The 20715-nt window shown below is 36.5% G+C and overlaps 1 protein-coding gene across 6 annotated transcripts in view; it reads right to left on the bottom strand.

The window, feature by feature from the left end:
* Window positions 1-467: 467 nt before the first annotated feature.
* The window catches only part of psd3l (pleckstrin and Sec7 domain containing 3, like), a 122739-nt gene continuing 102491 nt past the window's right edge, over window positions 468-20715 (bottom strand). For 2 of the 6 annotated variants that reach the window (XM_067398416.1, XM_067398417.1), the window contains exons 8-13: window positions 15977-16161; window positions 11624-11694; window positions 8081-8238; window positions 7687-7831; window positions 7441-7584; window positions 472-3714 (exon numbers count right to left, since the gene is read on the bottom strand). In XM_067398416.1, the coding sequence (XP_067254517.1) occupies window positions 3514-3714; window positions 7441-7584; window positions 7687-7831; window positions 8081-8238; window positions 11624-11694; window positions 15977-16161 (904 nt within the window). In that variant the 3' untranslated portion in view covers window positions 472-3513. Of the gene's footprint in view, window positions 3715-7440; window positions 7585-7686; window positions 7832-8080; window positions 8239-11623; window positions 11695-15976; window positions 16162-20715 lie in introns of all 6 variants that reach the window. The other 4 variants (XM_067398414.1, XM_067398415.1, XM_067398418.1 and 1 more) reach the window with 4 other exon arrangements.

Genomic DNA, 20715 nt, shown 5'->3' with positions numbered 1-20715 from the left:
AGTACATGATAGACACTTAGGGTGGGGACAAATGCCAGAAAACTGTTGAAAAACAGGAGGTGAGAGACGGTTATTTATAGACTTCCTCTTGTGCTGATTGGATGGATTATCTGAACATGCTCCACCCGAACTTTATTAAAATAACTTAATAGAATACAAGGCTATGTTCAAAATGACTGTCCTGTAATTGTTTCTTTTAAAAATAATACTCAGACCTTGTGTGCGTTTTCTCTGTCTCTCAGAGATATATCCACCCAGAAGACAAGAACATTATGAATGACAATTACATAAAGTCAACATGAAATCAAAATTGACAATTCTTCTTTTTTTTTTTTTTTTTATGGAATACTGCAGTGTTTATTATAAATGGTTTATCGGTGCACATCGTTTTAAATTTATGTGGCTCAATCAAACTAACTTCCCCTCCCTCTTGCAGCGACATCTCTTCTCTGATGACGAGGGCGGGGCAACCTGTCATTCACATGAGATTCACCAACAGCAACCATCCAATCAATTCCCCATGGATAAAATAAAGCCCCACACTGCATTTGTTCTTGAGAAGCCGTTTCACTCATATACACGTCATAATATAGGGAAGAAAATATAAGCACAACAACAGCTGCTACGTCAATATCCTGACGAATAGAATAGCTTTAAGTAATGTATAGTTGTCGGTACGTGTCAAGATGTTCATGTGACCTTGCCGCCTCATGTGTACAGCGACTTTTTATATACAACACCTGCTAAATTCAATGTGTTGACTTACAATATGTTGGCTAACTTTTATTTGAGGAAATCGGTTTATAATAAGCTGTTAAGTTTGTACCTCATATTCTATATTACAAATGAGTGCAGATGCAATGAACGATTAAATACAGTATTTTATTGACTGAAGCCAACATTGTGTCCCTGATCTTAGTAGCAGGCGTAAGACACGCATGCCAAGAGACCACAACCAACAAACCCAATCTTCTGAACACAGGGCAACAGGCATATTTAACAACATTTACATATTGAAAGGAGTGGTACAGGATCACAGCTAAAAAAGGTATTTCACTCTATCTGAGTTTGGACACCAAATGGTCCAACTGATGGCTAAGGCGCATTAAAACCAGCAGCTCTCCTTCAATGCTCACACAATTGCATTTTGAGAGGAGATCATACATTACAGGGTTTGATAAAGAGTAAACAGACAAAGATGACATCGCTGGAAAAATAAAGCGTTGTGCCGTACATCATGGTAAACATGAGCATTTGCACCCAGGAGATTAAAAGTCACAAACAAAGTGAGTGTTCCAGTCAAAATATTGTCATAAAGAAAGAAATATATTCCACTTATTATTTCGAACCTCTTCACTGCTTCTAATTATGCAAGTCACACTTTTATGCATTTTTTTCGTTTGTGTTGTTATTGTTTTAATTTTGAAACCCTAAAGTGCACTTGCATGCCACCATCTTTACAATACACTTCTGATTTTCTTTTACTGTTCTCTACATCCTATGTAAAATATTAACAAATGGAATTACTATTTAAAAGTACTAAGTCTGTGTACAACGTGCACTGTTAAAGGGTTAGTGCCAGAGTTACATCTCACAGAAAACTATTTGGTCTGGAGAAGCAGTGAACATCAAACAACATAAAACATAGTAGCACACAAAAAGGAAGAGTCCATCTCTTCATATCACCATTCATACTGATGACAGTTTTGTAGTATTCATTACTAACTGTGTATATACTGCTCAAAAGTAATTGCAATTTTTTTTTGTTCTTAACAGCAACAAATAAATAAAAATAAACATTATCTAAGTGCTTCTGTGTGAGCAACAATATAAAGTCTGTCGAAAGAGCTAGTAATGACAAAAACACAATGCAGATATGAACGAATCCTTTCTATTTGTCAAATTCTAAAAAAAATAAAGTGTCCTCAAAAATATTTCAAGTAAACAAATGTCATTATAGACTGCAGGGACTTATAGACTAATATCTGTAAATGTGAATAGCTTTTCATATAGATTCCTTTTAAACCCTCAAAAGTTCAAATGAGTAAATAGATTGACGATCTTTCTTGGTGTGCAATCAACAGTGTAGAACGTTCATATAGTGTTCACGTCAATTCTGTCTGTAATGAAAATGACATTTTAAATTCAAGGTCAGCAACACCAAAAGCATCAGTTCCAAACCTAAAAGTTCTAAATTCTTCTAGAAAACGTGTCTTTGAACAACCTAAACATGACAGCAAAAATACACGAGCACAGACAAACTAACACAACTTTACACGAGTGAAAATGTACCTTCCGCTGTGTACCTTCAATAAAATCAACCAGCGATTTGGTTATGCTTGAAAAACCTGTGATATAATGAAGTAACATATCACTACCCTTTATAAAGCTCTCTAAAAGAGTCAAAAGAACTAATAAAGTGCACTATAAATACTACTGTCATTTTTACAACAATAATGTTCTGAACAGAGAATTAAAAATTCAAATATATAAGATTATAAAATACACAAAAGGAGCATTTACACTACTGAAAAAGCAGAAGTACTTCAACAAACAGATAAAAAAATAAATGGCACAAACTGCACAGTTGATGATCATCATCACAGTTGACATCATCTTGCAGTCTGAAACGCCGTAACTCAGCAAGTACCTCAAAATCATCATTAGAAAATAATCTATGTAGAGTTTCGGTCCATTGCTGCGACATGCTGGTACAATCCATTAACGCGGGTGAGTAGATATTATATTGAGAATTTGGTGGGTTGTTAGTAGGTGGTTAGTACGTCGGTAGTGGACTACATCAGCGACGACAACGAAAGGCTCTGTGACAAACTCTGTATCATAACCATGCACCGAAATCCTGAAGGATCCTCAAAATTACCCCTCAAAACTCTTCTTGCTTTTCATCAGGACGTTGTCAGTTTATATCTGCCGCTTATTTGTATATTAAAATAACAGTTAATGCTCCGAGTGAGACTATATCTACTGCCTAGCATATGTATGTGGACGTTTCCACTAACTTGAAGAAAATACTGCTCTTGAAAGAAAAGCAAATTAGGGGACAGCACAATCAAGAGAGTCATGTTCTCTGAACGAAACCGGTAGCACTTTATTTTACAGTCCTGTTCCGCATACACTTACTATAGTAACTGCAATAACTGGGTAATAACTAGGTACTAAATCTGAACCTACCCCTAAACCTAACCTTAACCCATGTACAGTAGTTACCTAATATTACACAGTCATTTCTTGTGTGTACATACACGTACTGTAAAATAAAGTGCAACCATGAAATCTTTACACGCTAACGAATAAAAAAAGAAAACCACACTATTTGCTCCACAAGCACCAGCTGGTCAAGGGAGACCTAGAGATTTACAACTTCCAATCAATTGATCAATTTACATTTTACACAAATGTTATCTGATACAACTGTCGGCAGGTAAATAAATTACATCAAAATACAGTCACGCGTGATATACAATGGCTCTCCGACAGGAAGCAGAAGACCGCCTATGTAACCTTGGGCGTTTCGGGCCGGTAATCCTTCCGCTCGGATGTGTTGCGCTTGACTTTGGCGGTGGCCGGCTGAGATTCTTGGTTGAGAGAGGGGCTGGACTGAGACTTCTTCAGCGCTGTGTCACCATCCCTGGCCGTCAGGAGCTCTTTCACCCCCTCTTTCAGGAGCTTCACGTACATCTCGTAACGGCTCTCCTTCAGAGAGAATTCAGAAAATCCATTAGACTCCATTATCATGTCATCACCCGCCACACAGCCCAATGACACAAGAGTTCTAACAATAGCTCTGCTCCAAAGCTCTGCTGCTGATACAGGCAGTCACTGTACCTGTAAAGGCAGCAACTTAAGTCAAATGGCACCTTGTGAGTGATTTAAGGCAAGACACCACAGGCTAGGGTTGTGCCCGATATCATCGTCCATCGTGATGGCCGACCGACATTACGATGGAGAGACACCATCGTGATGCCACGCCCCCGCCCCGCTCCGCTGCGAGTTGACACACTCTCTTCTATAGACTATAGTTAACCTAAAATCTTTGCAGGAATTGCTCTGTAAATTAAATTGAGAATATAACTAATGCATAAATGCTATTTTAAATACTGTAGTTTATGCCAGAGATGTGATTCTGTGAAAATACCATGTCAGGCATACCTATTGGAAAGCCCGGATGAGTCGTTAGTTGGGAAATAAAATAACCCTTTCGCACGTAAGTTTAAAATATTCTGGCCACCGTTATTTAGAACGTATCACTTTATTGTTTCCATGGTGACGCGTCATTGCTTGTCATGTCACACACCGCAGCGCTGTATGACTGATGATCTGCTTTTATTTCAGTTTTCCTTTTTTATTTAAAATATTCAATACATTTGTTAACTATAACATGAAATATCTGATATTCCGATATGTGCAAGTGGATGTGTTTTGCTGTTTAAACACCTTTATAATGATCACGTTAGTTGAGCTATACACGTTATGGGCACCGCCATGTTAGTTTGTGCCGCAGGTTCTGTTGGATTTACAACGTGAATTCATCCAATTCTCCCGAAGTAAGTAAGCTGGTGAACTGGGGAAGAATAGAGTAAACTTTAAAGTTACTTACACAATGTGTATCTGATATGAATAAAACGTGTCCTCTAATTATATTGGAAAGAATTGTTATTGCCGCTTCTATATACATCAGTGTGTATTTTACAAACTCTAAATGTATTGTTTTGCTTATACTTATATGTATTTAAATTAAAAAATAATTAAAATTAACCCCCCACCTGACCATATCATCATCCATCGCGATGTTTTACTGTAAATTATACATTATACATTAAGATATTGAGCTAATTTGCTTTCACACCATGTCTTCTTTCAGACTAATGGATAGAGAATATCTAGAATACACATTTAAGTGTTTATTTTATTACACTATCTATTTGTGCCTGCAGATTTTAATCACAGTACATAACTTAAAAGGCTGTTTTCTCAAAATGATCTCAATCAGATATCAGAGACCTAAATATCCACTTCAGCAGCTTTTACAAGCACCAAACTGTTGACAGTATTTTCCAATTTATGATAAAAAGAGATCCAAAATCCCCTCTGTAAAAACCTGACTCTAACATGTCGACAAAATAAAACAAGAATTATGAACTTTATAAAATATGTTAACATAAAATGCTAATTTAATTTGATAATCCTTTATTTGCATATATAAATTTCAGAAATAGATTTCAGAAACATGTAATACAAAACAACTTAATGTACTGTGATTAATCACCTGGAAGTATGGTGAAATAGCATATTTTTTTGTTTACCCTCTTCACCTGTGGTATCTTGCCTTAAAGCACACAAACAACACTCCTCAGGTGAACTGCAGGAATCACAGTGGATTTCAGCAGCATGTTGCTATTCTAACACACTACACATTTTTAATTTTCCTCAGTGTTCACCATGTGGAATTCATTTTATTCACTGAGCTTGTTGTAGTGCATTCTCGAATTGCCTTATCTGGGAAGGATATATGCATTGCTACCTAGAATTTGGCCAAAACCTGCTGTTTTGAACAGCCTTTGTGTTGAAGGTGCACCTAAAGATGTTGTCTAAACACACAAATTACTAATGTCTGGAACAGAGCAAACCCCTTAATACAGTGTAATAAACATTAACTTACAAAAGTGCGAAATAAATCTCATATCATGCTGATTATGGGATAGATTTCTCAGGTTGGTCCTGACAGTTAAAAGGAGAGATTCATTAAAGATCCACATTTAGGAGGGTCTTTTACCCTTCAACTGTAAAACACACTGACTGGAATATTGATCCTGATTCCTGGCCAAAGAACTTTAAAAGGGTTTTTTTCTTCCTACAGAGGTGTTTGTTTTATTATTGTAGCTGAAAGCCCATCAAAGTGTATGTGTGTTACGTCAGTGTGTGATTGGTCCAGTTTTTATTAGGAAGGGTTAATACACTGCAATACCAGTGTGTTAATCAGAATTACATATTACAATGGGGCTGTCCAATAGAACTAATAAAACTGAGTTCACTTTAACCAATTATTCCACTTATTAACCATCATATTATTTGTTTCTTAGTTTTGTATTATTTATCGCACACATTGCACCTCCCCTGCGCTTGATGACGAGCCATTTTCCATCTGTTGAACTGACTCACTCAACGCAGCTACATAGTTCACCCAAAAATTAACATTATCATCATTCATTTCCCTCATGTCATTCCAAACCTGTATGACTTTCTTTCTTCAGTGGAACACAAAAGAAAATGTTTTGAGAAATGTTGGTATCCACAAAAGATGATGTAGTTGGTAACCAAACCATTTCATTTCCCATTGACTTCCATTATGGACAAATGGACAAAAAAATAATGGAAACTAATGGGAATTACCAACATTCACCTCCTTTTGTGTTCCATAGAAGAAAGCAAGCCATACAGGACTGGAATGACATGCGAGAGAGTAAGTGATGACAATGTTCATTTTTGGGTGAACTAACACTTCAAACTATGGCTGAAGAAATTTAGAAGTTTGGGAAGGTTTCATAATTCAAGGCTACTTCTCTTTGACCTCTATGATCTTTCCACAAAAATAGGGTACAAAAACAAGGTTTGACACTTAAAAAAAAATCAAACATTCACTTCAAAATCATTTTTAACAATTTTTTTGTGAATGCTGTTTGTGAACGATGCTGCTTAACCTTGAAAGTTTTTTTTTTAAGGTATTTTATTTTCAATTAATGTCAAGTCTAAATACTGTTAAACCCTGATTTGCAATGAATGTTAACAATTTATAAACATAAAAATAAAAAATATAATGGTAACAGTCTTGCATATTTAGCCTTAATGAAGCTGCTGCTCAGTAGAAAATATTTGTTTGATCATTTTGATCAAAAACGTCTTTGATAACAGGATTGAATGGCTGAGCTTGATGTACACTATCAACACAACAACTGTGTTTAAATGGATTTTAAAGATTATTTGATTTTTTAATATATTTTTTAAACAAAATCTGTTTATAATTGTTACAATATTAATTATTATTTATGTATTAGATGAGGACTACATCAAAAAGTGCTGGTTTGAATTCATTAAATATGAGAACAAGAATTTATACAGCATCTTCTTTAATGTTGAAACAAAAGTGCAGGCTCTCTGATAAGAGTGCTGTCTAATTCTCTTCCTCTGACCTTAACTATCAATCAAAGCCAGAAAATGAAACAGCTTCAGTAAACGCATTTCCATCAATTCTAGGCGAGTTCATCCCTGACAGTCTAGATGAGGAAACGTCAAAGACTATGAATGCGAGGCCCTACGTGTCAGCATACGCCGAAGCGAGGGGGAAAATATGGCCAAGGTAAACCTGAGTGAACGAAATGCTTGATTGTGTCACTTGCATCATAAAAAGGCAAGGGCGCCTACCTCAAATTCTAGGTAGTGCTCTTTCAAGCGGTACTCATCGATCTCTTTGGCTTTGACCTTCTTATCTGGAGGGTAGGATCTGTGCTCAGCTAACTCTGTAGAGACGTGCTTCAGCTTGGCCTCGTGGGACTTGAGCTGCTCTTCCTGTAACACAACAGGCACATCAAACGATCACCAGTTATCAAAGACTTCAGATGGACACAGCACATCACATCAGCAGAGCCTCGCTTTACTCTTTAAACCAACCTGAGACATTCGGGTGGTGGTCGCCGGCAGCAGCGGGCGGCTGAATTTTTTCTGAGAGCCGATGGCAGCGGGGAAGGACGGGGCCGAAAACATGGCCGCCACTGAGTTGATTATTCCAATCCAGGACTCCATTTCCTCAGGGCTCCTACAGAGAAGAGATTTCACATGTTCATATGAGGAAGGCCATGCTACAGTGGTGCAAACTCACAAAATGGGCTCAGTCAGCCTTAAGAAGAAATAAAATGTCTGCAGACAGACCAATGGAAGAGATAAACGAGCTTTAATTGAGCTTGAACTGAAGCATGAAATTAGATTTGGAGTTCAGGGAAGGTCTCAGCAGTGTTTTAGGTCTGTTTCTCTGGAGTATGTGCTGGTGTCTGTGAGCGGATCTTACTGGGCCTGGAAGAGGAAAACTCTCCAGTCAGCAGTCTTGAGCTTGAGAACATTGGGCTTCTTCTCATAGTCCATAGCCTTGATGGCGAGAGCGTGATGCACGCTGATGGCGTTCTTCAGATCGTCTTCTGATAGGGCCTTCTCTGGCTTATACTCGTCCTGCAGAAGTAACCACACACAGGACAAATGATGAACAATGTATAGGGATCTAGAGGAATTTAACTAATGTGGTTCAGATTCCAATTCCTTAAATTCTTTTATTACTACTGAAAAGTTTTTTTTTTTCATAAATCAGCTGTTTTTCTGTTGCGAGGACAACACAAAAGAAAGCACTCTTTTTATGAAGTTAACGATTACATTTTTTAACGACTTATTTTTAAATACTTTTTGGATTACTTTTTTGTTGTGTGTTTGTGTGTGTGGTCCTGGTAAACCCTATGTTATGGGGACAAAATTTCTCCACAAAGATTTCAATGTCCAAAATACTTGTCCTTGTGGGGACATTTTTTTGTCCCAATGAGGAAAACAACTTAAAAATCATATTAAGTAACGTTTTCGAAAATGTAAAAATACAGGAAGTATTCATTGATGGGTAGCTTTAGGTGTAGGGTTAGTGTAGGGGGAGAGAATATACAGTAAATAATCAGCTGTAGTTTGTTCATCGCATGATCCAAAACGCAGGAGATAGAGTTCTTACTAGAACCAGGAAGTATGACCATATTAGCCCGGTTCTGTCAACACTGCATTGGCTTCCTGTTAAACACTGTATAGATTTTAAAATCTTGCTAATTACTTACAAAGCACTAAATGGTTTATCTCCCCAGTACCTTGATGCATTATAGTCATTCACGTCTATTGCGATCTCAGAATTCAGGCCAGCTGATAATACCTAGAAGATCAAAATCAACCGCAGGTGGTAGATCCTTTTCCTATTTAGCACCTAAACTCTGGAACAGTCTTCCTAGCATTTTTCGGGAAGCAGACACACTCTGTCAGTTTAACGCAGCCCTGAAGTGTCAACTTAACTTTCCCCTGCGAAGGCCTCCTTCCCTTTAAACGTGATAAAAATTATTCCAGTTCGCATAGATCCATGGACACGACTAATTTTTTTGTATTATGCGGACCAGACAAGTAATTTAGCAAATGTCACTTTGTAAAAAGACCAAGCATCTGTGTACATACACATTCAAACACGTAAATGAACGGCAAGAATGCATGAAAGATATTCGGATTTCAGTAGGAAAGATGTAATTTAAGCGGCCCCTAAGTTAATAATTAACAATTTTTAAAACTGAAGTGATTCAATCAAAAACCTACTTTAGCTCCATAATAATATTTTCTCAGAGCTGCTGTAAACCCAAAACAATCTGTCAATTAATTTTCCTATTATCACTGTGAAGCTGCTTTGAAACAATCTGCATTGTGAAAGGCACTATGTAAATGAAGATGACTTGACTTGACTTGACAGTATAAAATTCATTATGTCTATGGAAAGTCCAGATAAAACATGGAACGTGTGTGTGTGTTTGTGTAATTGAGGATCTTTAAAAGAATTGATAAGTAAAGTAACTGAGGATCTTTAAAGTAAAAATACACTGTACTAAATGTTTTTCATGGCTCCTCAATATATCGTCATTTAACACTACAACTACCAAGGCAGTCATTTTGACCATTTTAAAGATTTGCAATGTAATAACTTTGTTGAAATTAAACCCATATAACTACAGTTCCATGACTTTTCTTAAATTAATGTAAATTTTATTTTAACATTGTTATTTTATTAAAATTACAAAACACAAAAGAGTTCTGAGTATTTCTACCTTGAATGGCCATAGCGGTCAATTTGACCGCACATATTACAGGCGTTGTATCTCCTCAGCGCTTTTTCCTGCCGTTAAAGATGTGCGTAGCTGTTGCCTAGCAACCTTTCTCTGGCAATTTTGTATGCTTTTGCTAAGCTAAAACTTAGGTTTACCGTCAAAATGGCAACAAGAAAGAAAATGACTGTCACTGAGGTTTTATCCTTGCTTGAGAACATTGATGATGCAGAGTCTGATGGAGGAGCAGAATTTCAATTTTGTGTTATGATGTTTATTATCTGTCCTAATATAACAGAGCTATTTATTCATTCTAGATTTCATTAGAGGCTGCATAAAACTGTTTCCGATTTGTGTGGTCCAAACATTTCCGATAATGCTAAAGCATTGTAAACTCCAAAAGTCAAAATGTATTGAATAAAGACAGATGTAATCATTTCCAAAATTCACAATATGTTTTTATCTAACGAAATATTCTGCTTCATTTTATATTTGTTGACATTTTGACTTTCAAAAACAACATTTTAACTGCGGTGAAAAACTTTGATCTCCAGCTTGCCGGATGCAAATTGCGGAAAGCAAAATGCGGCATGCACTTTTGTGGGAGGTCTAGTAGCTCTTACACAATAATATCACGAACATATTATATTATGTATGCTTAAATTACCCCACATTTTTCATAAAACATGACCATAGAAGCTTTGAAGTAAATATAACATGACAAAAATGACATTCACTGCTGTCTGGTATGAACAGTCAAAATGACCGCTATTGGCAGTTCTAGTAGTTATAGAATTCCGGTAGTACTAGTGTTAAGGGGTCAGGACGTTGGAGCCATAAAGTTACAAAGACAGAATATTGTTACACATTATTGTTACACATCTATTACTTGATTCACTTTGGGTGTGTCTCAATCAGCTCTCTAGCTTCAGAGGTTGTGAACCAGTATATCATGTACAGTACGTGAATTCGGGCACAGTAAAGACCCTGGCTCACTACACATTAGGACACCGATGACACTATTTCCAGCGTAATGACAACGTCCTCATTGTACAACATCATTACTGGTATTTATGAACAGCAGAACTGATCTTTCTGACATTACTTTCTTGTTACATATATATGTGCAACATTGTAGCCGTAAATAATTGATAAATGTTTGCTAGATTATGTTCATTAACTGTTCATTAATCAAAAGTAAGCCACTACAAGTATAATCTTTTAAAGTATATTATTTCCTCCACAGTAAAGGGTCTGTTTGAAATGATAATGAGAAAGCCATCCAGCACATTTCCTGTTCCTCTGATGAGAGTCATTCGGTGTGATTGCTGCACTTGGGTAAATGGCACATCATTAGCTGATAAAGCCATGGAAACCTGTGGCTGCGGGTACAATCAGTCACCAGCACAAATGTATGCACAGGTACGGCAGTATTTCATGCCTGTGACTTTTGCATGACTGCACAGCTAAGCAACTAATGCAAGTTCAAATGGAGCACATAAATAAACTATTGTAACAGAGAATGGGAGGCACTGGGACGCATTTTTTTTGATGGGCTCTGAAAAGGTTTGTCAGACCTGAAATAAATGTGAAAATGTGATTACCTCTCACCATCTGAATCTCCTGGAGGAGAAATTGAATTATTATTGATAATGTTTGTGGGAAATGATGGAAATTTGATTAATCAGCAGTGCGAGGATGGAAAATGTAAGAGTGAATAAACAAACCTTCTGCAAATAGAGGATCATGCCTTTGAGAACAGCATAAAATGTTTTCCACCCTCGCTTTCCTCTTGGTGCTAGAGAATACAAATAAATAAAAAAATTTTAAATCATGGTAATAACATTCTGCAATATTATTACAGTGGATATAAAAAGTCTCCACACCATTAAAACAGCTGGTATTTGTGATGTAAAAAAAAAATGAAACAAAGACCAATCAAATCAGAACTTTTGCACCATTAATGTAAAAAAATTACAGTCTATGCAATGCCAATAATAAAAAAAAAGGGACACATTTGATAAAAACTTTAATTAAAAATAACCTAACTGCATAAGTGTGCACACCCTTTTATAATTGGGTATGTGGCTGTGTTCAGAAAGAAATAATTATCAGGCTCATGTGAAATAGTACACATCTGTGGTACTAGGGTTGCATGCTACTATAAGAGCCATGGGCCAAAAAGAGCTTACGAAGCATCAAGGGAATCTCATTGTTGAAAGGTATCACTCAGGCAAGGGCTACAAAAAAAACTTTCCAAGGCATTAGATAAACCATGGAACACAGTGAAGACAGTTACCAAGTGGAGAAAGTACCCGGACAGTCACATCATCAAGAACAGGGCCAAAACTGACAAGAATACTAAGAGAAAACTGGTTGGGCAGGCTGTCAAGAGGCTTACAGCAACATTAAAAGAGTTGCAGCTCTTTCTGGCAAGTGCTGGCTGCTCTCTACATGTAACGACTATCTCCCGTATTCACCATCTGTCTGAGCTATTGGGCAGAGTGGCAAGATGCAAGCATTTTCTGACAAAAAAAACCAAAAAACATCCAAGCCTGACTAAACTTTCCAAAAACATTTATCCATTCTCCCAAAAACCATGTAGTCTGAGTAGACCAAGATTGAACATTTAGGATAAAATAGTAAAAAGTATGTTTGCTGCAAAAACAACGGTACATCAGCAAAAGAACACCATACCCATGGTGAAGCATGATGGTGCAGCATGACACGTTGGTGCTGCTTTTCTGGAGCCAGGGCTATAAGTGAAGGTGGTGGAAATCATGGATAGCTCCAAGTACCAGTCAGTTTCTGGCACAGAACCTTCTGGCATATAATAGAAAGCTGAAAATGAAGAGAAACTTTCATCTTTCAGCATGACTATGATCCAAAACACTCATCTAAGTCAACAACAGAATGGCTTCAGCAAAGAAAGATAAATGTTTTGGAATGGCCCAGCCAGAGCCCAGACCTGAAAACCTGTGGGGGATCTGAAGAGGGTCGTGCACGGGACATGTCCTCACAATATAACAGATCTGGAACGTTTTTGCAAAGAAAACATGTGAAAATATTCCCAAGTCAAGATGTGCCAAACTGATATTTGGCTCCTATCCAAACAGACCTAGTGCTGTAATAAAATCAAAGGGTGCTTCAACTAAGTATTTCAGTAGTTCAGGCGTGTGAACACTTATGCAGTTAGTTATTAAAAAAAAAATTCTCTCTGAAATGTGTCACTTTGGTTTTCAGGGGCATTGCATAGGTTGTAATTTTACATCAGACATGCATAAAATCATTATGATATGATCAGATTTATTGATCAGATGATTTACATCACAAAAACTGGCTGTTTTAAAAGGGGTGTGTGAACTTGTTTATATCCACTGCACTGGAGATGCTAATCTTTTCTATTATATGGCAGTTCATAGTGATCATGGCTGTTAAACTCCAAAAATAACAAATACAAATATATCATAAAAGTATCCTAACTGTAGCCCATATATAAGTCATGCACGATATTTCAAGTCTTCTGAAGTCATATGCTTTGTATGAGGAATAAACCCAAATTTAAGACACTATTCATTGATAATCACTGTAGTATGCATACTAATCACAATCAGTAAAATCATACACATCAAAGTAACACTGACTACTTTTGTATTGTTTTTGGAGCACAACAGCATCTGTTCTCATTCACTCCCATTCACTTTGTGTTCCAGTGATGTTCGAAATTCATATAGGTTTGGAATGACATTAGGGTGACTACATTTTTCTTTTTTATGAAATGCTCCTTTAGTCCTGTATTCACCATACTGTTGTGTTTTCAGCGCTTTGTTCTGCATCTGAAGGGCATTACTTAAATTTCTATTGCCAAATGATTCCCTTGATAGTGTCGCTGTAGAACAGCTTTATTTACGGTAGTGCTATAGGAGCTTTGGGAAGCATCCAAATCCTTTACACCACACACAGACCGAGTTCTCAGAAGTGCGCCATGCCTTACTGATGGCACCTCTGGGACCCTGGCCTGAATGCTCTCAGCATGTGATGCATCAGATCACTAAAGCCCTGCTGTTTTTATCCTTGTTGTAATGCATCCATAGACACGCTCATTAGACCACACTGGCATGGCTGGTATTGGAGACTCAGCGTGGCATGCCCACTAAACTCATATAGGCAGTCTTCTGCCAGAGCTGGGCAGTAAATCACAAAGCAATGGAGGTAACCACCTCAGTTTACTGTTAAACATGTTCAAACACAGACTACCGTTCAAAAGTTTGGGGTCAGTAAGATGTTTTCTCTTCTGCTCACTAAATCTGGACCTATTTGATCAAAAATACAGTAAAAACAGTGAAATATTTTTACAATTTAAAATAACTGTTTTCTATTTTCATATATTGTAAAATGTAATGTATTCCTGTGATCAAAGCTGAATTTTCAGCATTATTAGTGTCTTCAGTGTCACATGATCCTTCAGAAATCATTCTAATATGCTGATTTGGTGCTTAAGAAACAATTCTGATTATTATAATTAAAATGTTCAAAGTATTTTTTGATGAACTGAAAGTTCAAAAGAACAGCTTTTATATAATAAATGTTATAAATGTCTTTACTGTCACTTTTGATTTAATGTGTTCTTGCAGAATTAAAGAAGTTCTAAAAAGATTGTACTGATTCCAAAATTTTGAACAGTAGTGTATATAATAAAAAAAACAAACAAAAAAACAGAAATATTAGTTTTTGAAAGCAACATCTTAAATTTTCCTATAATATCAGTTTTGATTATTTCAACTGTCAGTATTTGGGGTTTGTTTTTCCCACACACTTGCTGGACGAGTTGAAATCGGTACGTCTCTTCAAACAGACACAAACAGCTCAGCAGGTTTGCAAGTGACTCTAGAATCTCATTAGGAAGGAAAAATAAGTGGACATAATATATGAGAGACTACGGCCAAAATCCCATTTCACCATGTGTGCTTGCCAAAGCACTGAATCACACCTGCTTTATCCTCGTTCACATTACACAGCATTTATTTAATGCTCTTTCCAATCATTCCCTGCATACCCAGAAGCTTTACTTGTGAAGAGTCATAAATATAATCCTGCTTATGAAAAAGGCTTTTAATTACACACAGAATACATTAAAAATTCTTCATAAAAATCAGAAAAGGCGTTCGAACGACCTGCCCTGCTTTTTAGCAAAAAGAAATATTTAGTTAAAACAAATCGTGGTATTTTAGGTTTAGGTCTTAAAGGGTTAGTTCACCCAAAAATGAAAATAATGTAATTTATTACTCACCCTCATGTCGTTCTACACCAATAAGATTCATCTTCGGAACACAAATTAAGATATTTTTGATTAAATTCGATGGCTCAGTGAGGCCTGCATTCAAAGCAATGACATTTCCTCTCTCAAGATTCATAAAGGCACTACAAACATATTTGAAAGTATAGTTCTACCTTAATATTATAAAGCGACGAGAATACTTTTTATGCGCCAAAAAAACAAAATGACTTTTCAACAATATAGTGATGGGCCGATTCCAAAACACTGCTTCGGAGCTTTACGAATCGAATCAGTGACTCAGATCTCCTATCAAATGGCTAAACTGCTGAAATCATGTGACTTTGGCGCTGATTTGATTTGAAGAAGTTTTGAAATTGTTTTTTTGGCGCACAAAAATATTCTCATTGCTTTATAATATTAAGGTTATTATTGTTATTACTGTTCTAAATATGTTTTTAGTACCTTTATGGATCTTGAGAGAGGAAATGTCATGGCTGTGAATGCAAGCCTCACTGAGCCATTGAATTTAATCAAAAATATCTTAATATGTGTTCCGAAGATGAACAAAGGTCTTACGGGTGTGGAACGACATGAGGGTGAGTAATTAATTACATTATTTTCATTTTTGGGTGAACTAACCCTTTAACTCTAATTAAACAATGCAGTTTCAGAGTATTGTACTGTATTACTATATCAAAATCATGCTGCATGGATCATGTATTGAAGATGTTTCAAATGATAGCCTCAGACTGAAAACATTCCGAAACAAGCCAAAACCTCAGAACTCTGATTTATATCTTACTTTTCTTCCCGTCCATGTCAGCGTGGATTTTGCGGGTCAGGAAGCCAGTTTTGTAGACGGCAGCGTTAGGGTCATGGGCGATGTCCAGGAACGGGTTACTGCCGCTGCTGATGCGACTGATGCTCTTAGAGTGATGGTTCTTATCAGCCAGCTCAGACAGAGACTTCTTCAGCTCATCTCCATCACTAGAACACAGTACACACATTCCATCAACTCTTTTCCCATCACACACCTTCATGCGTAACAACTCTTCCATAGCCCTGACCATGTATAAAGTATCTGTAATGTGAGTTTGAACAGGTTGTGGGTTGTGTATGTTGGTGTGGAAATACGACTTGTGTGTATGCAAGAGCTGATTTGTGAGAGAGTATGTCGTCATTCAACATCACTGCAGGAATCCCCATATAAACACACTGACCACTGACGCATACTGAACATCTGCTATTATATGGCCATCTGTCTGGAGGAAAAATAATTTGACTGCATCTAAATGTCTCTTTCGCATGCATTTAAATGACAGCAAAAATAAAAGACAATCCATGTTTCTGCTTTGGTATGCACAGTCCAATTTATACTAAGTCACATAAATGTTTCCACAAAATGGATATAAATCCAAAGTACTATTTGTACACTATATGAAACTTCACTTCTGTGATGCTGCTATCTTCAGCCCATATGGCAATTAGTGTTTCACAGTGACTCCATCCTTGTGTGTCATCTACGACTGCTCATTTATGTATGGCTCCTAGAAATCTATCCATCCTTCTGTCCATCTCGAAGGTGTCTTGGGAGGTTTTACTGGTCTTTTTATGACCAGACACCTGTCCGATCAATAGAAATGCATTAAGTGACCAAATGTATATTATACCCCCAATAATAGAAAAAAATTGTGGAATAAAACTGGTGTGCATGGTATTTCAGCAAAAACAAAAATCTTATCTTATCAATCTTATCACAATTTAACCAGATACAGTGCTACACCATGATTATTTAAGTGATTCTCATTCTTGCAAATGTAATTCAAGTGCTATCTGTTTATTCACCTTATTCACAAAAGTCAGCTATATGCCTGCTGCAATTAACAACACACTAAACTGAATTTAGTATATAAAAAAGATTACGTTATAATCACGTTCAAACTGGCTAGCCAGCAATAATATCTGGCCCGCGCCCGCAACCATTATTAGATAGCGGCTGGTTCTGAAATAGATCTTCGTCTCGTGGTGCCGTCTAATATTATCACGTCGCACCGCGCCGGATCCAGTGTATAGTCAATATCACTGATTATAATGGGTTCTATTATCTTTTGATGCGTCACATCGCACCACTCGTGTCCGGTGTAGACACGGTGTTATATTCTTCGCAAACAGCGACAACTGTGTTGCAGATAAGATGCACCGATTTTGCATTAACATAACTATGTAAGAACGCATAGTTGTCTTTCAATTCTTCTTTGCAGCCCTATTTTTGCTGTCGCGCTTATACTTCAATGAGTGCTAGACATTATTTCCGTTGTCAGAGCGCGATCAGACCTCATTAAGCGAGTGCTGAACGCAGTTGGACATAGTCGTGTATTAGAGGTAAAAAATGATATAAATACTGTTCGGTTTCTCGCATAAAACAATCGTTTCATGTTTAGGACATCAATGTGTCGTCGTTAGCCGCAGGGTTTAATTTGGATTTGTCTGTGCAAGTTTTATTTACTCTTATAAAAGAAGTTCCCACTGACCCACATTATACGGCTGACAGACGGCAACGGTTGGAGTTAAAAATCTTTGTCACCATCTCTGTTTGAAATGTGCAATTGCAGTTGTTTGATCTTTACGTGGGTTGTGCATCACATCAAACTATGCAAATAATTATTATTGTTATACTTTGTTCTCAAATTGTTAATGTTAGCAGCAGCATTGCATAACTACGTGTATTTAGTGTGTATTAGCAGATTTCCTGTAGATTTCAATTTCTGTACAGTCTAATCTCTAAAATTAATTTGTCATACCATACAATCCGCCATCAAAATGATAGGTTTAATTATTCCAGGTGCTGTAAGAAAAGCGGTAGTGCATGTAATGACTTCAGTTTAGATCTGTACCTCACACAGATATCATAAGAGATTTCTGAAGACCAGGAATATAGCACACACACACGGTGTATAGACTATTTTTTGTTTATGGTGTTTTGCATCATTTTAAAGGCTGGAAAGCTTCTGTCCCCATTCCTTCACTGCAGTTCTTCAAAACTTCTTTGTGTTCCACAGAAGTTTTTTTAACGTTCGTTTTTGGGTGAATTATCCATTAAATTTGAACAAGAGACAAGTGCATCTAAAAGTAGAAGAAAATAGCTATAAATCTGGTGTCCTTCTCTTTGTTTCACAGAGCAGGTGGAGAAGATTAAAGACAGACAGCTTTAATCATGTGACAGCGGCATGACCATCAGAGATCACAACTTTAACGGATCATTTGAAGTGGGTCACATGTGTGCACACTTCGCTACTGCATGTCATATTAATGGCTGAGAAGATGCTTGAAGGGACAAAGACTACAGTTGCACTGGTAGGTTCTTGATTAAATGCAAACACTCTGCCGGACTCTGTCCTGAAGGTTGGAGCTTCTGTCAGTCACGTTGCTAGGAAACTAATCCCAATAGCAGCATTTACCTCGGCTTGCAAAAATATGTTTGAAGCTCGTGACCACTATTTCCTTTGTGACATTAGTCGAGTGTCAGGAGGCATTAGAAATGCTCAAAGATTCCCTTTACGTAAAGAAGGATCACACAAAATATTCTTCAAAAGAAAAGCTGACAAAAAGAAACATTAATAAATACTGATTTAGGCAATGAGTCAATGTAGTCACAACCCATAGACAGGCTCACAGCAGCACCCCTTGTCTCGGTATATAAATGACCCTTTTAGAAGTTCCTATCCACTTACTCAAGCTGAATCACACCATTAACCAGCAGATGTAATTTACCTACCCACAAAATAAACAATCAACATACTTCAAATCAGAAAACAATTCATTTCACCCTCATTTCAACTTTACATTAAAACAGGCCATTTCATTCAACCTCTCTGTATATAGCACTATACACGTACTCTAGGAAACGCTGTAAAAATCCAGATAAATTATGATGGAGGCAGATTATTTCTGCAAGATGAGAAATGAACAGAGCTAGTTTTAAATGACAGTTTCTGTTATATATATATATATATATATATATATATATATATATATATATATATATATATATATATATATATATATATATATATGACTTTAAGAAAACGACTGCACTTCATGTGAATCGGGTGTACATTTCCACATTTAACATCTAATGAAACAGGGTGGAAAATGTCTGCGCAACAAACACAAAGAAATACTTTACATATTAAACCACCACCAGATGAGAAATGATGACAATCAATTAAAATATCAACTGGAACTGACAATGCATATGATACATCTGACGATAGTTATTTAATTTATATTAGTCTATGATTTTCCAAGACAATACAAAATACAGCTGCTGCAGCAAACATTTTTAAATGAGTCACTTATTTACAGGTATTGACCAGTGGCAAAAAGTTCACAGATTACATGTGTTTCCACAGGCTCTTTCACTCTGATTTACACTGGAAAGGGCCAGACCAAATACGTTCTGCTTGTAAAGCAAAGCTATCAGAAAGAGTTGCACCAAATTTGGTTGCAACACTGTTGGAGGGGGATGACTATTTCACATGCAGTGGCGAATAAGAAAAGTCTAGGCCATTAGGAGCCCAAATTAAGAAAAAGAATAGGAAACAAGCAAAAATAAATAAATAAAAATAAAGATATGTATGCAGCTATATCACTGATCTCAGTGTGAGTATAATATTATGAATAGAATAAAATATCACTTATGTTATGCTACGTTGCTTGTTATGCTATTACACATAGGGCAACAATATTAATTTTTCTGTCCAACTAGCTTACATAACCAGGCAGACAAATTTAAAAATGTTTTTACTGTACAGTTGTGTAGTTTTTTGAGGATTTATGGTATTTTTTATTTGCCTCAATTTATTATACTTTAAATATAAACATTATATAAAATAGCAAAATTTTTTGTAAAATTCACTTTAAAAAAAATCTACATTACTCAATTTCATTCATGGTGATAACATGAAAAATGTGCCTTGGTTTAGTGGAAGATTGTTACCATCTACTGGAAAAGAAACACTTAAAATTAAAATAACATGAATTTTTAACTACAGCCACTAGATGGCTGCAGAGGATTTCTTAATGGCTCAAGTTTTTCATTTAGATTTATTATAAAATCATTATTATAACAATAATTTAACATTACAGTCAAACCTGAACATGGTGTTATGCATGTTATATGTGTGTATGTGTTTTCGTTTGTTCTTCATTGTGGATGTGTTAAGGTGTCACTTCTTCATTTCTGTGTGGGTCTCCATAGTTGTAGGGTGTTGAGTTTTCGCCCAGGGCGCCATACGAGCTAGAACCGCCACTGTTCACATATAAAGACTGCATAATTGGAACCTTCAACACCAAAGAAATGAAAGATGCATTTGTGTCCATTTTACCCCAGGAAAATTTCTAAAAACGTAATGAAATTACTTTGGATGTTAAAATATATTCTCAAAACTCATAAGATTTGTAAACAAAGACAGCATGCCATGTTTGTTTGATGGCAGCAGCGGAGTCGCTAGGAATTATGGGCCTTGTGACTGTATTTTG

This window comes from Chanodichthys erythropterus, chromosome 10 (genome assembly GCF_024489055.1).
Source record: "Chanodichthys erythropterus isolate Z2021 chromosome 10, ASM2448905v1, whole genome shotgun sequence".
NCBI classification, from domain to species: Eukaryota; Metazoa; Chordata; class Actinopteri; order Cypriniformes; family Xenocyprididae; genus Chanodichthys; species Chanodichthys erythropterus.
The sequence above is the reverse complement of the archived record's forward strand: the minus strand, read 5'-3'. Positions and strand labels throughout refer to the sequence as shown.